The sequence below is a fragment of the Carcharodon carcharias genome, chromosome 9 (assembly GCF_017639515.1).
Source record: "Carcharodon carcharias isolate sCarCar2 chromosome 9, sCarCar2.pri, whole genome shotgun sequence".
Lineage (NCBI taxonomy): Eukaryota > Metazoa > Chordata > Chondrichthyes > Lamniformes > Lamnidae > Carcharodon > Carcharodon carcharias.
In genome coordinates this window covers 37634840-37648648 of record NC_054475.1, presented here as the reverse complement: position 1 = coordinate 37648648, position 13809 = coordinate 37634840, and the positions used below count along the sequence as shown (strand labels likewise).

The following is a 13809-nucleotide window of genomic DNA, read 5'->3' as shown; positions in this document are numbered from 1 at the left end:
AATGTCATTATTAGATGCTATATTGTAATGTAGATATTTTAATGCACTGATGCATCATAGGGAATTATCCTGCAAAGACAGTTAACCCTTACATTGACCACCATTGTGTAAAAGTTGTCATGCAATACTTTCTCCACTTGAGAAAGTACCATCATGCAATAAAAATGTAAAACAAAAAGCCTTGTCAGCTTCTATTGTTGTGTTTCATGCTGTGATTTAAATCAACTGAGAGCTCCAGTTGATTTGTTTTAAAACTGTTTTTGAAAGTTAAAAAAAATCTGTGAACTTGGTCCCCTCCATTGATCGAGAGGCATCCTGCTTTGAAATGGAAATGGGACACCGTTCTGCTCTGCCAGTTTCAGGCAATGTGGTGCTTTGGACCAATCGTGGATTAATTTAAATGGCCCTGATTTCTCCTCTCACTACCCATCCGTATACAGAAAGATATTTTTGATTTCTTATTTCCCTGCTTTGTAAGTGGTGGCATGTTATCCCGAACCCTTCCGTTTGGAGTGATCCCATCGTCTATTAATAACCCCACAGCAAACGTGAGATAAGTTAAAATAAGAGGGTTGGTTTATTTTACACACACAAGATGTGGGAAAGGGGTTTTGCAGCATCTGGTTCTTTTTGGACTCTTGCAATAAAAGAGGGATTAAGGAAAGAAAGGGGTACAGAGCAAGACCACGGTAAAAATAAGACTTATGGTTTCACATGAGTCCAGAATCAAAAGTCCAGTGGCATATTCCTTCAGGTGTCAGCAAGCTGAAACTGTTGCACTGTGATCCAACTTTCCAGAAGTGAGGACTTCCCCGATGGGAGAAAGCACGCAGAGATGAGTTAATCTTGAAGGCACAGATACAGAAGCTACAATGTTGCAGTAATTCACAGTGTAGATGAGGGCCAGGCACTTTACTTGGATAGAGCTCTTTCTGCTGCTACCTTTTGGATGATAAAATGGTAGATTGCCTGGTTTCAGTTCCACATGGCAATACTACAGATTCTAGAAGCTTGGCAGAGATCATGTGACATACCTCCCACTTCTTCTCCTGGGTGTTGGGCAAAGGATGTATTTTCCCAGCTCTGGAGTATTGAGGTGTTTAATAGAGGAGTCAAGGTCCCTTTGGTCCTTTGCAGACATACATTCTGCATCATTCAGAGCTCTGCCTTAGAAATGCAAAGGTGGTTGGTGTATTTCTTTGGAACTTGATTGTTTACAGTCACAGAGGGCATTAGCACCTCTTTAAAGATAACAAGGCTGCTGCTGGTTTCTGAAGGTTAGGAATTCCTCTAGTATGCATATTGGTTAGTCAGGATAACATCTTGTCCATTTTTAAAATAAAATTAATAATTTATTTTGTTATGACAGCTAACCATTATGAATGCTTGGATGGGTTTCAAAAGCTTCAGCTGAGCAGGTGATCTATTGATCCAAGAACAATTGAAACTTTTAAGAGGCTATAATAACAGAAGATGTCTTTGACATGGTTTCTTCTTTGTTTACAAACCTAATAGACATATAAAGGATTACAATTTTATCTGCATTGGAGTAGTTTTCTTTTAAAGTATTGATGATAGTGTGTTTAAATTCAGGATTTTATTAGAAGTTTAGTTTTATTTCCAATAGTTTTAAGGTAATTCCAATTTTTATTGCATGGCTCCTGAGGACAGTACATGGTGCATACTAGGTGAGTGACTATGGAGGACACATGAAGGCAGGAAGGGGACATGGAGATGGCATGGGAGATCTGAGGGGACATTGGATGGCATGGGCATTGTGGGTGAGGAGCCATGGGATGGCATGGGAGTGGATAGTGGGATGAGGGGACATGGAGATGGCATGGGAAATCTGGGGTGGCATGAGTGGCATTGGCAACCTGAGGGGCCATGGGTTATGGGTGAGTGGATGAGGGAGTTTGGGGGCCTTTAAATGATGTTAGGAGCTGGGCTGCTATGTTGGAGAACCAAATTGGGCCTTCTTATCGGCCTGCCTCCACACTCACACTCCTCACGAACTCCATCATGGCTCACAAAATGCTCTGAGCCCATTCCCTGTGTGAAAAGACAAAAATCCCAGGAAAAATCACACATGGGTCAAGTGTGCATTTTGGGAGGTGCAAAAGTGCGCACCGGAAAACCTGGCCCCACGAATCGAGTTCATAATCTAGGGTAACATTTCAACGTGACACTGAGGGAGCACTGCACTGATAGATGAAATGTTGAGGAGGATATGAAAGATCCCATGACAATATTTGAAGAAGAGCAAGGATTCAGTTGGTGTTCTGGCTAACATTTATCCCTCAAACTACACTACTGAAACAGATTACCTGGTCATTAATTCCATTGTTGTTTGTGGGACATTACTTAGTGCAAATTGACTACCATGTTTCCCTATGGGCAGAATTTTATGCTCCCTAGGTGAGGGTTGGCAGGTGTGTGAGGGGTGTGTAATGATATGGGCACCCTTCATGGCACCTGCCCACCTGCCCTTGACCCCACCACAATTTTACAGAATCAATTTTGAAGCCCACCAAATCTCACTACTCGGGCTATAGGTGGGAAAGTGGGGTGTTCCTCCTTTACTGCATACTTAGGTCCTCTCCCGAAGTCTTCCTCCTCCCCCACCCCAGGTTTTCCTTACATCTCAGCCTGTGTTTCATTATATTGTATCTTTTTTGACATCAGGACATTCCAAAGAGTTTCACAGCCAATGAAATACTTCAGAAATGCATCATTATTTTCAGGCAGGGAAATGTGTCAACCAATTTGCAAATGGCAATGTCTATGGTCATTATCTAATTGCTTCTTTTTTAATGATGTTGATTGAGAGATAAACATTGGGTGGAATCATCCTAGAATTGCACTAAGTGCGGTAGCGGGCAGGTAAGATGATGTTTTACCCATCAGCTGCAATGGCGGGTTTTCACGCCGTATCGTCCCAAACCCACCGTATTACTTATGCATTCCCAGGAAACAGACTGTTTCCATGGCAATCGGATCTCATTCGCCTGTCACGCCATCACCTCGCCACTTCATCAAGCCAGGCACCACATTTAAAGTACAGCCATGCTCAGCGCTTCCAACCCAGGACTGCAACAAAGAAGACATGGCCCCAAAAAGCAAGAAGACTGCAGCCCTCAAGTGCCTTTCAGATGCCGCGGAAGCCCGTTGTGATATCCTCAACTCCTGTTCTGGCCGCAGGAAGGGCAGTTACATTACCAGTCCGGCTTGGTAGGCGATGGCAGTGGTGGTCAGTGCCGATGTTGCATAGAAGAGGTTAGCCATCCAATGAAGATAGGGAATGAACGATCTCACCCATGCAGCCATTGGTATGGCAACCATCTTATCACTCTAAGCTCCCAAACTCAAGCCCATCCCACATACGCTGGCATCTCACTTACCGCCAGCTCAAGGGACATCACCACCCATTCTCACACACACATACCCTTACATGTTTATCTGGCCTCATCTTCTCTGGAGGCTGCCTCCTCAACCCTCCCCATTTGAGGCCACTTGCACAGATCAACATGTGCCCCCACACATACCCTGAGATACCCTCCTTCCCCAGTACAACCCTCGTCCTGCAGCCTCTACCCTTGCCTGAGGCCACTTCTCCCCCTTCCCCAAGCAAGACCTTGGCCTTGCAGCCATTGAAAAGCCACCCGCATATGGCTGATCTGGTATGTAGAGACCTACCCGTGAGACCCCTAAAAGTGATGTGGTGTCTGTGCAGCCTGGCGCTGACTGCAAGTGCTGACAAAGCAAGGTAGGCAAACAAACCTTGACGTCCCGAGTGAAGTGCAGCCCGCCAGGCGCATGTCGCTTTTGGGCAGTTGTGAAACACGTCAGCGTGTTTTCCCATTGACGTGGGTGAACAATCCAGCGGGGCGGGGCGATTCAGGCAGGCTGGCCTAATAATGATATGCAGATGTATTACAATGAGGAAATGCGGCCTGCAATTGGTGGGCTGAGCAAACTGGTTGCATGCTGTTCTGAAACTGGTCACGCCATATTGTCTACCCATGGCACCAAACATGCCCAACACCGGCGGGCACAGAAAATCCTGGCCTATTGCTCAGTGGCAGGAATTAGAGACTATTTTTGTTACACTGGCAGAGTTTAGACACAGACCCAAGCAGACAAATCAGACCACCGGCACTACCAAAAGATTTGGTGCATTCCACCACCACGCTGCCTTGACTGGTAGAGGAAGAGATTTTCCAGGTCTATACCAGAATGCATGGGGTTGCTCAGGCACAGTGAATGTCCCAAAAAATCAGTTAGGTCAGAGCACACAGTTGTAAAGGAACTAGCCTGATTTCCATGCAATAAAATTAATGTAGCAAAATCGATCAGGATCCTTTACAGGCATGTGCTCCAGCCTGCCTGATTTTCTAGTACATGTTGTGGCCAATGAGACCTGTGGGGTGGAAAAATTGGCAACCCAGCAAAACACCAGGCAAGTCTTACACATGCTCTTGTGAAACACGTTGGCATGTTTTCCCGCCGATGTAGGCGGATGATCCAGCGTGGGAGGATCAGTCCTGCAGGCTGGCTTTATAATGATATGCAGATGTATTACAATGAGGCTCCCGGTGTCCAATGGCAGGGAATGGAGCCTGCCTATGGCAGGCACAGCGGACGATCGCAAACTGATTTCACACTGTCATGAATCCGATTTTTGACCTTCTCACCAAATTGTCCGCTCATGCCGTCGAGCATGCCTGATGTCAGCGGGCATGGAACATCCTGGCCATTGGCTAGAACATCAGGGAGAAGCCCCTTCCCCTTCTTTGAATAGTGCCGCAGGTTATTTTATGTCTACTGGAGACAAGGCCTTGTTTGAATGTCTCACCCAGAAGATGGCACCTTCAACAGTGTGGTATCCCTTCAATACTGCACTGGCCTGTCAGCCTAAATTATATGCTCAAGCCTCTGCAAGGGACTTGAAAGTATGACCTTCTGACTCAGTGGTGAAAATGTTGCAACTGATCTAAGGCAAGCACATTCCTTTCTTTCTGTCTCAGTCCCACTATAAAGAAGCAGCAAATTTTCCAGAATAATAAATGATTTCAAATGATGAAGTGAAGAGAAGGTCTCTTGGGATCTTTAATGCAAGCAGATGAAAAAGGGTAAATCAAAGGTGTTATTTTTAACAACTCAATTGTTCAAAAGATAGTTTATATGCAAAATATACAAGAAGCAGCCTGGCGTAATTCCAATTCTCTAACTCAGGAGTAACATTCACTGGAGCTAATAGGTATTTGACTGCGCTGGTTTGCTGAAGTGTTGCAAAAGTATTGTATTAAGAAGAAAAGTAGGTTTTCTTTAAGGTTTCTTAATTACTGTGAAATTGTTGCCAGGCCTTTTAATGTGCTGTTGGCATGCAGCCTCCTGTGCACAAGCCCATCTATCAAAGGCCATTGACGGTTTAGTGTGAACCAAAACCACGTCCATCTGCAAAAGTTTCAAAAGAAATAAAACTTTATCATTAATGTTTTGCTGATGTGAGTCACATGGTGTGACAGAATTAAATTGAGATTTGTGCAGGTCTGATGTGATCTTAGACAACTCTGTCCACGCATTTTTTTATATATATATTTTAAGGCCTGAATTTTGCGTTCGTCGGGCACGCACGGGAAACCATCCCCCGACCATGATTGGCCTCCGACTGCAATTTCACACTGGCTGACCAATTAACGGGCAGCCAGCGTGAAACGCGCCCGGAGAAAAGTTCAACACTGCCAGTGGGGGGGGGAAGAGGGCGGGCGCTAACGTTACCACAGGTGCTGGCAAGCACTTCCACTGAGCTCCCTGAAGGCAGACAGTTGCCTCAGGGAGCTGCAGACCTCCAAATAATAAAAAAAAGCCCAAAAATGCTGCAAAAAATGTCCCTGCAGCACAATTGAGCATCTTAAAGCAGACCTCTTTAAAAAAAAACAGCCCCCAGGTATTTCTTTTTATTTTAAATCTTAACAGAGATATCATCCTGTCCTTGGGTGAGATTTAATCAAAAATGTAAAGCCCGCCTGGCCAATGGGCTGGCTGTCAACCTAGAGTTGGACAGGCCACGAAAAATCGTTTACAATTGGGCCATTAATGAGCTTAATTGCTGCTCAATTGTCAGCAAGTGCTCTTCCGACCTTTACATATGCCCGCCGAATGAAATATCATGCGAGTGCGCAATGATGTCGGGACGCTTGCCTGATATCATCTCCCGCGATTTTACACCTGTTCAGGTCAGCGGTGTGCCCACCCGCGGGACGTAAAATTCTGGCCTAAGTTTACAAGAGCTCATAGTGCTCCTGTCAATCTGCTTGTGCATGAATGTAACGGTTCCCCAGCACATCAATGACCTTTAGTTAACTTAGCAATAAAAAGTAAGATTGCAAATTAATGGTCAGAAAGTTTCCCCTTCCATGATTTTGCCGACATGGGTTTAGGTAATTTCAACCAAGTTCTAAGTCCCGTAACACGATTTTTTTTCTCCAAAATATGGCATTACTGTAGTGTCACTGAACTGGCAGCCTAAGTCACAAATTGGGGTGGGAAATGGTAAATGCAAAAGTTGGTAAAGGAAATGTTCCATCCTGCAATGCTAAATATGCAATAAAGTAATGAATTTAATTTTGTTATAGGTAGCTTCATGTAGGTGTAACAGTGAATAACAGCTTCATTGGCTTAGCATTCTAACCTGTTATGCTAATGCCTTACTCATTTAACTATTTGGCTCTTTAACTCATCACAAAAGCCATATATTTTTAAAGCATTTTAAATATATAAGTACAATATGTCATTGGCAACAATACAGTTTGATAATTCAGTCACTGTTTCCCAGCTCTCACATAGCTGTCACTATGCACACAGATGTGCACTGATATAGATAATTGTTCAGCCTATACAACATAAAGCACTCTATTTGGAACCACCATAGGTTAGCTTCAATCTTGCAACATTTACCATAAATTAATATTAGGTTGTAATTGTTTGTAAATCCAATTCTTCCTTGATTTCTCCTTCAGCTAGACTCACTTACACTCCAACTAGTTTCCTTCCGCTGGAGTGATGGCAGAGGTTTGAGGGAGAGGAGTTGGGACAAGGTGGGCAAGATGAAATGAGTATAGGTGTTGCTCTAGCCTAAAGCAAATTGCTTTCACGATGCCTTCCTGCTCTCCACGTAAAACTCATCTGCTTTGAACAATGTCACTATAGGACTTAGTGAGGTACAGGCTTAATCATTAATAATTTAAATGGCATTTCTTTCACGATCTGCTGCTTTGAGTTACCAAAATGGAACTCGTCATTAATTGGCTTAATTTTGGAGCGTGATCTTAAGAGAATTTTATGTCTGACTACAATTAAATGGAAGTTTCAGAAAGATGCTGGCAAAATACCAGATTTTAATCAAAAGCCAGCAACAGGACTTCCTTGACTACACTCCATGTAGGCCAATACTCACTTGAAAAGTTACATTCATTTTTAATCCAAAATTTCAGGGGAAAGGTACCATGTGTGCATTCCAGTGTATAGTTTTCATGATATCTGTTTTATTCCTTTCTCAAGCTCCTACATTAAATCTTAATAAAGTCTTTGTCTAATCCCTTTGTCATTGCACGAGGCAGTACTTGTTAAGAAATCTTTTCCTATGTTCTTATGTTTTCTTAACTTTTGCTTTTTTAATTGAAGTATTATAGTTTGTTTTTGATTGTGCTGGATGTTTAACATGCTATAGTTGAACTCTTCAGTTTATCCCCTGAATAGCCTTTTCCTAAATGAGATACAAATGTCATCTACAGGCATCTCCACAACAACAATATTCAGTCTCTTGGAAGGAATTGCTTTGATGGACTCCACAGCTTGGAAACACTGTAAGTAACCTTGTAGCTGCTGCTGATAATTAGGCCTGATTAATAAGGTTAAAGCTTATACCAGCCATAACTTAGTCTGAGGGCTGCTGGGTGAAAGAAAACTGAAGTAGTGGCAACCTTTAAAACAGCATCTGACAATGAAAGACAGCTGCGGAGTTTTACCATCACACTAGGAAGGACTGGTCCATTTCCAGTGATTGAAACTGAATGTGTGATTGTTTTATGAATTTTGCTAAGCACAACAACCTTCTTTAAGCTTGCCCTTTAATCTGATTGGTCTTTGTCAGGCCATCATCCTATTGTAAATGCACTCACAGGAGCTTTAAAAAGACAAGGTTAGCCCCAGTGCAATGATATTACTGCATGTATTTCACCTAAAAAGGCGTAGCATTCACTCTATATTCTGGGTTATAAATCTCCCTCTGACATTTTTGACCAATCAGGAGGGCCATTTTATGAAGTTTTTGAGGGCTACTAGGAATGCACATTTCCTAACTGGAAGCTTTCTGTTTCCATGGTGATGCTCAGGTTTCAAATTAGATTTGTATGCTCATCCTTAGAGGATGATTTTACAAAATATGCTATAATTTTAGTTTTTCCCCTCTATTATATTTTAATTTTATTCTATGTGATTTGGCCAATTGGCTATTGCTTTGTAGATCTAAAGAATAAGTGGAAGTTTCCAGAAGGAACATTTGAAATGCTAATATGCATCATTGTAAACTGCTTCACAATGCAATGGTAATTTAGGTCAGGAATAGCAGAAGGGCAGATATTCTTCTTAGTTATTCAACAGAAATGAAAGAAAAAAATATTTTAACTTATTTTGATAATGGTTATGCTCTTTCAATTCTAGTAGCGTCTATGTAGAGGGAATAGTGCTAGCTTCTCAATTGTTCAATCAGCATAAATATAACTTTAAATTTTAACTAAATAAATAGATCTTTATAAAAAAATAAAATAGACAAAAAGATGCTTTAGAAATTTCTACCATTGTTTAAAGAGCACAGAGGTTATAGGGGATAGTCAGCATTTTTAATGATAATTCCTCATGACCTTACTAAAATTGTTTGAGAAGGTAGCTTCATTGGGCTATCCAAGAGATAATAATTTGTACTTGGATTTTAGGAAGACTCTTGATAAAGTTCCACATGTGAAAGACATTTGACATTCATGAAAGTAATGAAAATTAGCTGTCTAGCTTGAAAATTGTCTTTATAATAGTAAGCAGAAGGTGATGACAAATGAATTGACTGTAATGTCTAACCGGACCATGTAGGATTTGTTCCCTACAGTTTACATTATCCATAAATGATATGAATGTTTGTACTTTCAGTGCCATTATTACATTTTTTGATGGCACCAAGTTATGTAGCCAGGTGTTAACAGATTTATTGATACATTCAAAAGGATCTGAACTACATGAAGGACTGAGAAATAGAAAATGGATTCTTTTGTAGAAGATTTACTGTAGTGTACATCAGTAGATGAAATATATAAGTACGTAGTCATTATGAAGCTATTATCAATAGGGCTAATTGAGATCTGGGATGCATGTCGAGCACTTTTGATTGGAACATTGTGTATTTTGGGCACCTTCACTTCAAAGAGACATTGATGCATTGAATTAGGTTCTGAACAGATGCTAAGTTATGAATAGGTACTCACAAAATTGTATGTGTTTTCATTGGTGAAGACTATGAAAGGACATGATCCATATCTTTAATATACCGAAAGACACAAATAATGTTTATTTAGTTTGAACTTTGAATGAGGAAGTAACCTCAAATATGGCTGAAGTTAAAAACAAGAAATTTCCCTTTCGCACAATAAAATAGAAAAGTGGAATTGATTTGCATCAAAAATCAATTAATGTTGTGTTGATTAATTCCTTCAAAGAAGGAAACTCAGCACAGTTGGTTAGATATTTATCTTTCATCCTTGGAGTCCAGGTAAAAATCCAACCCAGACTAATTGCTTAAGAGTCTCCTCTGTCTGATGTCATTAAGTTTTTGATTCATTCATTCGTTCATAAGATGTGCGTTTTGCTGACAAGGCCATCATTTACTGCCTATCGTCCTCCTAATCACCACCTGGACATCCCTCCTCATTGCCTCTCTCTCCACTCTGTCCAATCGCTGTTTTGACCCAATTCCAGATCACTGCTTCAGCTTGTGCTCCTGGCTATCCCCTTCTCTGGGTAGCTACCCACATCTCCAAAAATCTATCTGTGGTTCACCATTAGTGTTGTAGCACCTCAAAGGTCAGATGCTCTTCTGCCGCAAGCTGCCAAGGGATTCAGTAGCTCAGAAATTTGATGGATATAATGTTCAATTTCAGCTAGACCCCAGGCCTACCCATTCCAGTGCAGGGATTGCTGAAAAAAATCAGAACTATTTCTTTTTGACAAGCTAAATTTCATAAAGGAAAGTCATGACTGCAAAGATAACACTATGCATAAGTTTGCCATTCAATGACAATGGAAAACTTCATAAGCAGGTCTGCAGTTAGTTTGATCAAAGGCTGACAGTAAGAGAGAAAGCTTGAGCAATTTCTCTGTCAGTTCCTTCAAATAAACATTGCTGATTAATGTCTTCTCAGTTTTTTTTTCCTAATGCCAGTAACGGCAGAGATTGCAATTAGAATTAGAGAGAGGAAGTTGTGACAGAATATAGTGAAGGGTATATTAACAGCAAATTGGGAGAAATTTGTGGTTTTACAGTTTTGGCAGCATTGAGGAATACACTTTAAAATGTTTTATTATAAATGGAAATGTGGTCATAAAAAGCCCAGTAAAGTGAATCTCTTCTTGAATGAGACAGCTCTAATGCACAGATACATACACTTCCAGCCAGAACTGAATGCCATTGCAAAATGTTAACACTTGTAAAGAACAGTCAACTTTTCTTTGATCTCAGCTACTGTCTTTTAAATTATTTAGTTTCTTTGGTTTAATTATCTGTTCAAATGGAGACTGACAAGCACCAATCTTTCTGTTCTCTTCCAATGAGCTAAAAATGAAGAGGGAGGTTTGTTTTATTTTAGAAAATAGGATATTGTGCTACCATTAAACCACAAAGCAAATTGCTTTTTCTTTTCAAATTGACCTTCTAAGTGTTTGTTTATTTGGGTCAAAGGGCATTGCTGGGAGAAAATTATTATTCATATGTCATCTTGCATGTTTAGATTCAAAGGCTTTCAAAGTTCAGCATGAATTTGAACAACAAACACTTAAGTTACAATGGCCATTCCTTAGGCCAGAAATGCCTGGCCTGCCAAGCAAGAGCCTGAAAATCAAGTATCACAAAATTGTCAGCTGTGGACTTGCTTATTGCATCATACAAGAGGGCATGTCAGAGAGTCTGGATGGCAGATGTGGGTCAAGATCACTGCTGTCCTCAATCTTAATGCCTCAACCTCATTCCAAGCGACCTCGGGCATTTTCTCTGCATAACTGATGCATTGCTCTGCTCAGCCAACACTTTTTCATTTCATTTTCTATTGAACATCAGCAACAATGTGACAGGACTGTCCAATTGCACTGGACTGCAGACTACCCAAAATACGAAGGCCATTGATCACACTACATGACAACTTGGAGCTCTTGGGTACAATGACTAGCAGGTGAATTTTAAGGCCCCCACTAGCAAATGAGAAGGTGGGGGGTGGAGGGGACACATAAAATAAAGCGGGTGGCCAGCCCGCCCATTCCTGACTTGTTTGCCCTTATTATTGGAGTCGGGAGGTGCGGTTGGTAAGGCGTCAGACAGCCCACCTGCCATTAGGCCTACTGAGGACCTTAATTGGACAGTTAACTGTCTCTTGAGGGTCCCTTTCTGTTGGCGCTGCAATTTTCAGTCTGCAGGAGAATGTGGAAGCAAGGCAAGCAGCCTGGCTGCTTTGACAACCCGAGATCTGTTAGGCAGGAAGAAGGCTACCTCCTGTGGGACCAAGTCTTCTGTGCTCATCAGGGGCACCTCTCCAAGATGGTACCTCCCCTTTGTCCCTTTCCCCTCCCTCTCTATGCCAATCCCTCCACATTCCTCCCCCTCTCATTAAGCTAAGACTACCCAAAATCCCCAGGCTAACCTGAGCCCCGGAAGACATTTCCGCTTCTTCTTTGGGACTCCTATTGTTACGACCAAGTGAGGATGGGTGCAAGCACTGCCCCTTTGTTCCCACTCCTCAGTTGATCGTAGCAATTTTCCTTTCTAACTTATAGGCCAGGATTTTCCCACGGTTGGGGGCGAAGTTGAAGAGCGGGCATGCGGAGGCATGCCTCCAATCAGGGGGTGCGCCGCCATTTTATGTGGGCTGGCCAATTAAGGCCCGCCCAGCGTGACGTCCGCACGGAAGCGCTATGCTCTCCCTGTGCGGGCGGGGGGAATCCCTAAAATCTTTCACGCACGTGTACAAAATAGCGCACTCATCTCCCTGGAGACAAACTGCTGCCTTAGGGGGATCAGCTGTACAATAAAAAACTTGAAAAATAGAAAAAAAAAAAATCCCCGACATGTCCCCTCATGTGACACTGTCACATGAGTTGGGGCATGTCCATAAATTTTTAAAACACTTTAATTAAATTTTTAAAATCCTACATGAAATGTTATCCTACCTGTGGATGAGGTTTCGTGCTTTTTCTAATGGCCGCCAGGGCTCCTGGCCTGCCCGCCAACCTTAAGGTTCGACAGGCAGGTCCATTAATTACTTAAATGACCCTGTCAATGGACTCAGTTGGCCATTGACAGGTCAGTGGATGCACAACTGATTTTGCTGAGCCCCCGCCTACCTGAAAATTTAAATGGGGCGCCGTGATGTCAGGGGTTCTGCCCGATGCCTCCGCACGTCATTTTACCATCGGCGAGCGGGCCCCGTCTCCCCCTCGCCAACAGGAAACTCCTGGCCATTAAGATGAATGTGCCAATTCAGTGTATGCACTTAATTATTTATGTGCTGATTGCAAAAAAAAAACTCACTCTGACAGGCTTTCTTAAGTTTAAACAAGCAAGGGATTAGATTTTCTTGTGCTAAAAATACACCCAGGTAAATACATTAAAACACCAAAAAAGGTAAACACACATGTCCCAACCATCACAACACACAGACACACAAGCAAATAAAAATACATGTTAAAAAGTAGAGGAGGTTAACTTTTGGTCAAACTTAGATTGAATGATAAAAGGCAAAGAGGTAAAGAGTTCACTGATTGAGTCCTTTGCTATTATTCATGGCTGAGGAAGTTCTTGAAGCTGTAGTCCTTGTTTTTTCTTGTGCTGGGAACACTGCTTTAGAATTTGAAATCTTCTTTAGAATTTCTCTGTCTGCTGTCCACAGTACGATATAAGCAGGCAAGGTTCACTTTAGTTGACAGAGAGAGGCAAGCAGCTTTTTTGCTGCCTTCAGATGCTCCTACTCCAGACTCCCCAAAGCAGCAGGGTTTTGTCATTAAAAAAAAACTTCCAAAAGTCAGAGTTCTGGTTATGTGATGACATATCTGATGATATGCTATGGAAGACAATCGATAGTCTATTCATGTTAACAAAGGAGTTTCCACCTTCCATGCTCAAAGCCATCGATATACCGTAAGGGTCCTTGGCACTTCCCTTGTGCATAATCAGTTTCATTAGCTATCCTTTGTTACCTAACAGTCCGGGAGCAGAAAGCCTGAGTCCTTTATTGTCCTTGCTGTTTGGGGCTAATTCTTGACAAAAGCAGGTGCAAGCTTCCACATGGATGTGGTCTAGGCATGTTCATTATAAACCATCTTTTAGAAGCTTCCAGAAGCTTGGCAACTTGCAGTCCCAAATGTCAGTTGACCTGTGGCAGCCATATTAAGTCAGGGTCTTTGTTTTAACAGTCGAAACTGCCTTTTTCAGAAAAGTTCCATATGTGAGTCCAGCAGATGAAATTGAAATTTAATATTTGACATCAGCAAACCTCC

General features: G+C 42.0%; 1 protein-coding gene across 2 annotated transcripts in view; it reads left to right on the top strand.

Moving 5' to 3' along the window:
- LOC121281732 (leucine-rich repeat-containing G-protein coupled receptor 6) overlaps positions 1 to 13809 on the top strand; it is a 265429-nt gene that overhangs the window by 205157 nt on the left and 46463 nt on the right. For both annotated transcript variants that reach the window (XM_041194643.1, XM_041194644.1), the window contains one exon: positions 7797 to 7868. In XM_041194643.1, the coding sequence (XP_041050577.1) occupies positions 7797 to 7868 (72 nt within the window). The remainder of the gene's footprint in view (positions 1 to 7796; positions 7869 to 13809) is intronic.